The sequence below is a fragment of the Chenopodium album genome, chromosome 10 (assembly GCF_948465745.1).
Source record: "Chenopodium album chromosome 10, dcCheAlbu1.1, whole genome shotgun sequence".
Lineage (NCBI taxonomy): Eukaryota > Viridiplantae > Streptophyta > Magnoliopsida > Caryophyllales > Amaranthaceae > Chenopodium > Chenopodium album.
Genome location: NC_137843.1, coordinates 62,847,719 through 62,858,968, shown reverse-complemented (window position 1 = coordinate 62,858,968; position 11,250 = coordinate 62,847,719). Strand labels below are relative to the sequence as shown.

The 11,250-nt window shown below is 36.0% G+C and overlaps 1 protein-coding gene across 1 annotated transcript; it reads right to left on the bottom strand.

Moving 5' to 3' along the window:
- Positions 1-2,691: 2,691 nt before the first annotated feature.
- LOC145562884 (phytochrome B-like) lies at positions 2,692-10,993 on the bottom strand. The gene is made up of 4 exons (XM_081623303.1): positions 8,687-10,993; positions 6,843-7,650; positions 6,039-6,332; positions 2,692-3,405 (listed from the first exon to the last, which is right to left on the bottom strand). Exons 1-4 carry the CDS (start codon positions 10,734-10,736, stop codon positions 3,186-3,188), a joined length of 3,372 nt encoding a protein of 1,123 aa, XP_081479429.1. The 5' UTR covers positions 10,737-10,993; the 3' UTR covers positions 2,692-3,185.
- Between the last annotated feature and the right edge of the window lie 257 nt (positions 10,994-11,250).

The window sequence follows — 11,250 nt, the reverse complement described above, 5'->3', positions numbered from 1 at the left end:
ACCTTGAACTATAAAAAGGGGGAAATAGGTGGTCTGCAAAAATGGTGACTTGGTGAGAAACAGAGATTAATAGGGGGTTTAATTAGGGAGAAATGGAGAAGCCAATATTGTTCGAGCTCTTAGGAGGGGTAGGGCCATGGGTGCTTGGCCAAGGTGAATACTCTAAACTACTGTAAAATAAAGTGAGTGGAGTCCATTAGATTAGGTTTGAGTAAAGATGACATCAGGCACATAATAAGCATATCATAAATACAGTCTGTTTGTTTTGACATAACTCATTTTTTCATTAAAAAAAAAAAGTTGCATGTTGAAACATGTCAATATTAAAAGAAATTGATTTAGGCATACAAGCACGACATGACACGACACGATAACTATTGAGTTTGAATTGTGTTTGGGATAATCTATTATAAGTTTCTCAAGGCTAACGAGATCAACCATCACAACCACCTTTAAGTTTGACCTCTTTGAATTTCCTCCTAAAGTCCTAATCACATTTGTAAAACTAAATAAATGATCAATCATAACCTCTACGTACATTAGAACTTTAAGCACTTGTCTTAGTACGAATATTACTAATCAAATATGTACTTCTTTATTTATAATTTATTAATTGCAATAGCTAGGTATGCACATAGTCACATAGGTGCAGAGCCAAAGTAAAAATCTTATACAGAGTAACACAAAATATATGGAGGGACATAGGGTTATTTATTTGTTAATGAGAAGGTGATAATATTGGTATAAGCAGGGTTAGTGGAAGAAAAATGATAAAATATTAGTGAATCATGATAGAAAATATTGCTAACAACCTAGAAATTAATTTAAATCAAATTGAAGTAATTTGGATTCCAAATGAGACCCTTTAATTTATTGATTAATGTCTAGATAAGAATTTCTAATACCAGGTATATACTACGTCTAATACTAAGGGGGGCTTTTTTTTTTCAATAATACATATAGTCGATAATGGCTTAAGAAGTACCTGTATTTTTTTTCTTTTTAGGATATTGTTTACTTATAGGTAGTTTGATGAAGTCATACATGTGTTTTGTTAAGCTTATTTTTAATTTAGCATGTGTTGATAGTTGTTTTTTTTTTTTTTTTTTTTTTTTTTTTTTTTCATTAAACTCAAGCTTTATTTAATTCAACTTATTTTGCATGCATGAGGTTATAAAATCTTAACTTATTTGAATTTATACAAGTACATTATAAGAACTTATTTTTTGTGTCAAAGACAAAATATATATGTTTTCTTATTTTGGTCATGGTATATGTTTCCTTGAAAAAACTTCAACCTATACTTTCTAATCTCATGAATGGAGGAAAGGTGGTGGCCTCTATATGTACATAGCACAATAATTCAACTTAATTTATGAATTTCCCACAATGGTAGTCTTCAAAGTGTGAGGAACATCCTTCCTTTCAAAGTGCTTCCCACTTCATTAGATATAATTAACAATTAAGCTCTATAATTCATATTTAATAGTAGTTGCCAATTTATCGAGCTAAACCATCAAACATCCAGCCTGATCATTACCAGGCCAATGCTGGATAGTTCGCTGTAGTTTGGTGGTGATGGTTATTATCCTGTTATGCCTCGGAAATTATAAAGAGCATATATGCGAGATTGTTTCACACTAATTTATTTTGTGACTTCAAAAGGTATCCTCTACATATGTAGCATGTCGTCCTTAGAGTACACAAAGTTATTATTTATCTGAATTTTTCCTTTTTAATAAGTTATTGTAAGAACGGAACATATAAAGTCTCTTGCCAAAACGAAAAGGATAAAATCATCCGTGGAAAAGCTAACAAATATTCCAAGTCAACATCTATATAAATAAACAATTCTATCAACTAAAGTAGGATAGAGGGGCAGCAACTAAGACATCAGCTATATAATCAGCATTATCAAGATATTTATGTAGCATATTAATATATTATTAAATAAGAGCTCAATTACATACTTCATGTGCTCTTTAAATATTACAACCTTGTTATTTTCTTTTATGAAAGTATTAAAATTCTTTCAAATTTGCACATAATTTCTCTCGATCTCTTCCTCATTACACGAGTACATTTTTATTGTTCTCTTCATCCCGATGATCACCACATGATCTCCTGAAATAGTATTTTGCATCTCATACATGTTACAATAATTAAGGATCCACGGAAGTAGGTTACATACCCTTTCTCACAAAAAATCATGAAGCAAATTCTTAAAAATTGAAGTCCTTCGGAAAATGGAAAAGGAGTAGTCAGACAAGCTTTGTTTTATTTAATCTTTGTTAATTTGCTTTGCTACCTAATTGTACATCAGACATACATAGCCTTACAAAAAGGCAATGGACAACTTGCCAAAAAATATTAGCTGCCTACAATACTTGATAGATAACATCCACATCAACTTGTTAGAGATATGCTGTCAGCCTGTCACACAAATTTGTAGTTAAAATGACAGTTCATTAATATCATATGCAGTCGGACTTAGTCTTGAGAGAAGACGACCCTTAAAAAATTATCGTATGCAACAAAACAATGATCCTAGTATCCTACATTTAGTTCTATCAAAAAAGTTTATTGCAACTAGAGGAAAGTGTAAATACATTTGGCTACTTACATCAGGTGCAAGTGTGCAACCAGCATAGCATGACTCAGTAAGATAGATTGACAATATAATAGACTTGATTGTGCAAGATCACCATGCTTTGTCGCATCAAATGCGGCAAACGTACTTCAATTAGATTAATTACATTTGGTTTTCGAATTTGCTCGAAAAGATTATTTGCATCTGGAGGATAGTGACTAAGCCACTTTCAACTAATACAACAATCTTAAATAAATATCCTAACTCAGATACATGGACCATTCATACAATATTTTTATTTATACACTGCTTACAGGCGAGGAACTGCTAATCACTCAATCTAAGATTTAAGTACAACAAAATACAGCTAATGCCAGTTAGGTTAATACTATGGCCTCATGATAGTCATAACTGAGTCATAAGTAATTCAATACTTCTGCCGGATAAGTTGAAGCTACCCACTGGCAAGTATGTTTGATAGAAATATAGTTTGGTTCATGTGCAAGGTCCAGCCACCCTCTTGGAGACAACCAAAAAATGGGATGGTTCTTGGTTAATCTCCGAGCATAACTTTTGGCAGTGTGAGATGAGCAGACTAGTCGACACCCTTCAGGCCCCTCCAAGGCATGGGAAATTCAAGGATGATGAGAAAGTAACTTCTTTCAGACTCCCTGATGTATTGAACCTCACCGTTCATAATCTTCAGAATCTTTCGGCACATGCTCAGCCCAATGCCTTCCTTAGTTTCCCAATTACTGTTGCGGAACATGTCTTGGACCAAATCTGGAGGTAGGCCTTCACCAGGGCACACCAACCTTTTTAACAGACAGTAAAAAAAAAAATCAACTGAGTTTGATACAGAAGTTCCTAACAGTTTGCTCGTACAATTTGCTCATATGAAAAACTGAAAACTATGTGAATAAAAGAAATGTCTGTAAAATTTAAAGGGTTATATGACAATCACAAAAACTGTAACTGTTCATTTTAGTCTACCTTATCTCAAATGCTACCTCCAGTAATAGCATTAAACTTGTATGACAATACTAGCATCATGAGAAGAAGCAACACGACTTTCTCACAGAATCACAGCAAATTAAGGATCTCTGTCAACAGTTAATTTGCTATGGCACTATATGATGATGTTCCAAATTACTTGTTAACTCCACTTTTTTTACATTGGTACATATTATATTCCTGACTTAACACTGACAATTTTAATGTCTAAGAAAATTGACTTTTGGCCCCCCTTTCTTTCATCACTATTCTACAGGGGATAAACACACACACACACACACACATACACACACACACACACATACACACACACACACACACACACACAAAATAATAACAAAATTGAAATTCAACCCACAGATCAAGATGTGACAAGGTTAGCCAGCATTGTCCCAGACAAATTCGCTTTAAAAGAGCCGACTGATGAAGTGAGAATGAATTAAAAGATGATAAATTTATGTTATTAACGCTCCAAGGCATGCCTAAACAATATGACATCAGGATCATCTTTGTTATAAGCAAATGGTCAAAGTTTGAAATTCAGGAGCCAACTTTAATCAAGTACCTTTATCCCTGGTGCAGGGTGATTTTCCCATTGATTTATTGGGAGCTAGAATAATAACCTATGTGCGGAAAATTTTCTGAATGGTGTTCACTCAAAGGGATGCATATGGTTTTTCAAATGAAAAGGTCGGGGCCAATAATCATCAACAAACGGAAGATCATGGAAAGAAATGACCATGTGAATGGGATTTGCCTATGTATATATGCAGACAAAATTTGGGAAGTTCCACAACTGGAAGTAAACTCCTTAAACCATAGTTTTGTTCTCTGTAAATCTAGCAAAGTACTACCGTTATTGCACGTATAACTTAAAATATATTTCTACTTGACTCAAGTAACTGTGTTAGCATGATCATTAACCCTTTTTTCACATTTGTCACAGAAGGCTTTTCTCATACATGCCCGTAGATGTTCCTTGCATTACCAATTTATTTATGACACGATACAATATTGAGTTTTGAGCAGCTAATGATGAGAAACTTCCAGCTTCATCAATTTTTCATGAATACAGTAAAACAGCCCACATTTAAGGGTTATAAGAAGGCCTAAAGCATCTCCTCAGACATAAATAAGTGGCTCTAAAGAGTATGCCTCCCAGGATACAGGGTTACATCTTCCAGGGCTAATATCTATGTCCACAGCAGGCGGGTGGTTCCACCACAAGAAATGTATACGGAAAATGTCAGTCACTTGAAACCTAACCATAATTTTGGAGGCTGTATGACTAAAAGCATTGTTTCTGAAGTTCTAACAGCTACCTCCCCCAGCTCCCTAATTCAGACATCGAAACAAAATGGAGTTCAGTCTTTAAGTACTCTCATGATAACTGCTTGTATTGAGAAGCCTTCACATATAATTTCATAATGCTATACAAAATATCATATATTTCCCATTATAAGCTTTTTAAGGGTGGTTAAACCGCCTAAATTTTCCCAAAGTACCCAAACCTCCATAAAATGGCAGCCTTTGCCACTAGAAAAGTTGGACGCACACTCATTTCCAAGTAACATAGGCCAGGGATTCTAAGCAGCAGAGTTTGTAATAGAGATTTAGGAATGTCAAGAAAGTTTTTCAGTTAAATAATTGTAAATTTGGAATAGTTACTTTGCTTGTATTCTGCACTCATTTTCAGAGGAAACAAATGCAAAGATTTTTTAAATGTTAACAGAAACTTGTAGATTTAATAAGAAAGATGATGAACGAGGAAAAACTAGAAAGGTCTTGTGATATTAGAAACAATTAACAGTTTTGGGTTACAATGGACTACATTCTATAGTGAAGTAGCTACTCAATTTGTGTCTTTCTGAAATACACCTTAACTTTGCAACTTGGGTGTTTGGGTGGGTATACAGTATACACGTCAAGATACCGCTTGTGAACCACAAGTCCACAAGCAAGATTTGCTTGTACCGTATGATACAAATTACTGACATAAAAATATACCACAAGAAGGTAAAGTTGAGAATTCACATAAAATACATCAGCGCGACAACGCCTCACCTGCAATTTTTTTTTTAATTTTCAACCAAGTCATTTGACTTGACCATGTGTCCACGCGTAACAAACTACACATTTAATTTTTAATGTCCTTCCAAAAAAAAACCTACACTTTTAATAAAAGATGAAATTCGAAGGAAAAAGTACCAGCAAAAATATTTAAGTATTCCAGTAGAACACCCTAACCAAAATTTCCAATATACTCGTAGTCACATGATAGAGAGTGATGACTAAAACACTGATGTATGAACTGAACAGGAGGAAAGCAAATGAAAATGAAAAGTATTAACTTCAGGGATCATGTATTCATCCAAGTCACATTAGATAAAATAATAACTTAATGAATGAAAGCAGTCATAACGTTGCAGCATACCTGAACTCAATGTAAACAACATTTTGCCCATCAGATATCTGCTTCAGTCTTGGTTGAACATGAATCTCCACCCAGCCATCAGGAGAAGGTGCATGACGAATCATATTTACCAAAAATTCTGCCAAAATTTGCTGAGTTCTAACTTGATCCCCACAAATAGCCAGAGTTTTGATTTCTTCTGGAATATCCCTGATCAACTGTAAGCCTCTTTCTCGCAGCAGTATCATGACTTGGCTGACAACTGCATTTATGACACTTCCCAACATAAACTCTGCCTTGTCCAGTTCTAAAGTACTAGGGAAAAAAATCTATATATCAGTCTTAAATCACTATTAAAAGTAATGTCTGTTGAAATATGGAAATCTAGATGGAAGTTAAGCATTTCATATATCACAGCAGAAAGTAGAAGCAATGAAAATTAATAAAAAAAAAAAAAAAAAAAAAAAAAACGAGGAGAGGTAGAATCCAAGAAAATAACGGTGCAGATTAATATAAGGGGTGACACGAGTATAAGTTCCTTCCCTGCCCGTGCAAGCATATTGCTGAATAAGATCCATAGAACTTTTTTAAAAAAAAATTGCTCGAAGTTCTGAGAAACACATCTAACAAACACTTATCAAGATAATGTCGATCCCGTTAAAATAGCATGATACAAGAATAACAATAGGCCACAAAATATCAGGTCGGTGAGAGAATGAAGTACAGGGTTGTATGCATGAATTGCAATATATTTAGAAAAGAATGTTCAATATTAGAATTTTGAACATGGCAATAAATGTAGAGCTATGACAATTGAAAACTTACTTATCATCAAAGATTTCCAGATTGATATCTTCTACAATCTTCTGAATTTGTTTCTCACAAGCATTACTTGTCTCAATAAACTGCTTCAGATCTTCACTCAAATCCGTAGCTTCCAAAAGTGAATTAGCAAACCGTATCCCATTTAGGGGATTCTTAATTTCTTGAGAAAGATAAGCCAATTCCTTCATTCTTTCAAAGCACAATTTTTCCTGTTGTCTCTGGACTTTGATCATTTGTTGCAATTCGGGGCTTGCTATCTGCAAGAAGCAGAAGGCTCCAATAATATGGCCATTCATGTTAACTCTCTTATTCGCAGTCAAGAGAGCTTGCACAAATTTTCCGTTACGGTCGTAGAAAGAAAATGGAAATTTGTCAGCATCCTGCCCTCCAATGGCACTATGTAAAACAATCATAAATTTGGTCAAAGCATCTTGACCCTTAAGCCGGCAACAAGCGCCAAAAATCTCCCCAACCAACATCTTTCCCATGACTTCTCCTCTGCTCCATCCAGTAAGGTTCTCCAAGGCAGTGTTCCACTCAGTACAACAAGTATTCTCATCCGAAGCAAAGATAGGGGGAATCAAAGGGTTTGGGCTATGAATAATAGACTTATAATCACCCTGTATATTGATGAATTTATCCATTACAATTTTCTGACCGGTAACATCTTGGCCTACAAAACATACACCAACAATGTTGTTTGTGTAGTCTTTGCTGGAGCAAGCATTAACAACTACATAAACAGCTTTATTATGCTGCTCGGAACCAAATGTTTTCAACTTAATCTCTATATTCTTATCTTCTTCACCTGAAACATCCAATTTAGCTAGTTAAATACTTGTCAAGTTACTACCTTTATGAAGAATGCCAAGGAAATTCTAAAAGTTGTCATCCTAGAGGATAAAAGATGCACCACAAAGAGAGCCAAACATAAATGCTCAGGTGTTTGGAAATCCCATTATAGTGTTACAAGGACCTAAGTAAGGGTGAAATTCAACTTTGGTGATCTATTTATAATTGCTGTCAAAAGGATGGTGTCAATGTCGTGTAAAGTGAGATAACTCCTCAAAAGATACCAAGTCTTGCACATTACTCACCCTACCATCAAGTGTATTAAACATATCACCATTCTACCATATATACTACCAGATTACCACAGTTACCCGAAGCATCATTATAAGACATATACCATGATACCATCATTAATCATAATGGAACCACCACAACCATAGGAGGCACCACTTCCACACCTCTCTTTTGTAAACAAGAAAAATATAAAGTTAAAAAGGTATCTCTCAACACGTCATCCTTTCAATGGATCTACCCAATTTAGACAAAATTAACAGTTCATATTAGAGTGTTACTCAAAGGGCTGTTACTGTTATTGTTTACACTAATCTCTTTCTTATCACCAACAAAACCATGTAATCTACTCATAATAAAATTACAATACTGGATATATTCAAAGCATTGGCAATAAGTTAATTCCATTTGGTTTATCAGAGTGTACTTACACTTAAAATTATGAGTTTTTTAAAAGAAATTAATTAACTATTTAGCTTAATATTTTGTATAAATCACCTATGACGCACCTTGATTTCTTGCTCCCTCTAATCCAAGACCTTGGTTACTTGAAAACAATAATTTACGGACGATTTGTACCATTAATATTGCAGTGGAAAAGCTCAAATCAGCAGTCTAATAATAAGAAAAGCTATTATTAACCTTTTATTAACCATAAAAAGGGAAAGGAAGTCCACATTTGTAATCCAAAATTCCAATAAAGTTTCTAAGACCAAACTTCAGTAAATCTATCAAAACAAGAATATATGTTAGCAAGTTACCTCTTAAAGCGTGATGAAGAAGCTCCTGAACAATTTCTTCAGATTCTTTAAAGACAAGGTCATGAACTAAAGATTTTCCCATGGCTTCCTCCACAGAGAGCCCAGTCAACTCAGCAATCTTTGCATTCCACCCATTAATGCATCCATTAGCATCAACAGCAAATATAGGTGCAGTTGCAGTTTCAATCAACCTAACCATTTCTCTTGCAACTGAACTTAGTTCATCCATTCCTTGCATCTCTATATCTCCACCCTCAGTATACACAACTGCCTTGGAATTGGCAGCATCTGCATCCTTGAACGTGTCTCGCAGAATAAGCTGCAACGAATGAATAGCGTCCATCTCTGCATTCTCCCATGGCATGCTCCGACTTTTGACAACTTCCAGAAAAGCTTTAAATGAAGAACGCGGATGCATTCTTTGTACATCATCCTTGTCCTTAGGATGATGCTTTGCACCACCCCACTTGATTTCTTTTGCAGTGTGTGACCTGAACCAGAAAAGGAAATCCCTTTGTGTTATATAAGCAACAGCCATGCCACAAACTGCATCAGCAAGTGCCGCTGCCCCAGGGTAACCTGCATCAGCTAAACTGTCTGTGCTCAGACCAGTAGAGTCCCCATGGTAAGTCAATAACCACTGCACAATATCCTTTATTTGGGCCTCAGTTGGGGTCACACCTAACGGATAATAATTACCCCGGTACAGGAGGGCTGCCCCATCACACTTCACCAGATCCATAATACTCGGGCTTTGAGTAACAATTCCAGTGGGAGAATCTCGGAGGAGCATGTCACATAACAGAGTTTGAGTCCTTAGAACACGTTTTTCCAACATTTGTGAAGCTAATTGCAACTCCATATTCAATTGGAGGCCAAACGCTTGCATTAAGAATTCACAAGCATATCTGAGCGGGAAAGGAATAGACCGTGGAGATGTATGATGGCATACCACCAAACCCCACAATCTCATCGCATTCCTACCTCCAATTGCAGCTTCATCATCACTTCCATTGATGATCACCGCCATGACTAAAGAGGCAATCGAGCCCATATTAGCCATATATTGAGAATGACAGCCATGAGGAGCCCTAAGTGTGGAGCCAACCAAGCAAAGAGGCTGCTGTAAACGTTCATCTTGAACCACAGACACAGGTTTGGCATGGCAATCCACGATCATCCTAACCCGGTTTTGCTTAAACAAAAACCTCGACGCCTGTGGTATATCTGTGGCAGGATAATGCAACCCAATATAAGGCTCTAATTCAGGCTGCTTACTCTCAGCCACAACCTCCCCATGCTCATCTTCATGGAACTTATACACCATAACCCTATCATAACCAGTAAGCTGTCGTACGCTCTCAACCACAGTATCACACAAAATCTTAATATCCCCACCAGGCAAAGACTGCAAATGCGAAATCGCCCTAACGGCGAGCTTCTGAGACTGAACAGCCCCTGCAATCGACAAAGCCGGGTCCTCGGTCCGAGCCGGCTCAAGATCAATAACAATCCCCACATCAATCCTATGCAAAATTGCATAAAAGGGCTTCCCAGAAACCTTAGAATGAATCCAAACAGGGTTCAAAAGAGTAATTTCCCTAGCCCCAAATGCCTTTTCCAACAAAACCACACTATTAGTCAAAAATAGGGTTCTAACATCAACTCCAATCATCAAAACTTCAGGCCTTTCTTGCTCAATTGAAGGTACAGTATGAGGATTAAGACCCAACATTTCCCTTGCATTTTCACTAAAAGCAATGACCCTATAATTGGATTCATCAATAGCAATCATACACCCAAATGGCTGAATTTTACCACCCCTTTGAATTCTAGACAAATATGCAGTAATTTGTTTCTCAGGAACAGATTGAATTGAAGATGGTTTTACAGATTGTGAGTAATCAAAAGACTTACCAGATTCCCCAGATTGTTCAAAAGCAGCATGTAAACGAGCATCAACAGTGTACTGGGCTATTGCTTTGCTCATTGAATCAGAAGGATTATGAGCTTGATTGTGGGATTGTGAGCCTCTGCTAGCAGAACCCATTTCAGATGATGCTGTTTTCTCCCTATTTTTGCAAAGAGGAGAGAGAGACAAGGACAGTAGAGAGAGAAAGAGAGGGTGTTAATTGGGGTGCTGCGGAAAAATGTTGGTGGCAAAGACAACAGTGATAGGGAAGAAGGGGGGTGTAGGAGAGAGAAAGAGAGTGAGTGAAATTTTGGATTTTGGATTTGGTAGTCGTGGCTGTTTTTAGATGGACTGTAAGCCAACACACTTTCTCATAATCTCGTTTTTTTTTTCTTTTCTTGAAATGGTTTTCTACTTTTGCATTGTCGAGTTTTTACCTTTTATAGCTTTTTGGCTCGGGTGATGCATAAATTATTTCTTTTTAGCCTTTTATAACATCTCATTTTATTACTTGATTATGCCAGGATACTTAAAGTCTTTAACCATTTGTGAAAGATTATTAATAATGGTATGTAATTTGACACGTAAACAGAAAATGGGAGAAAATTAGGATTCAAATATAAATTGAATTTAATGGAACTTGTGCCTATTA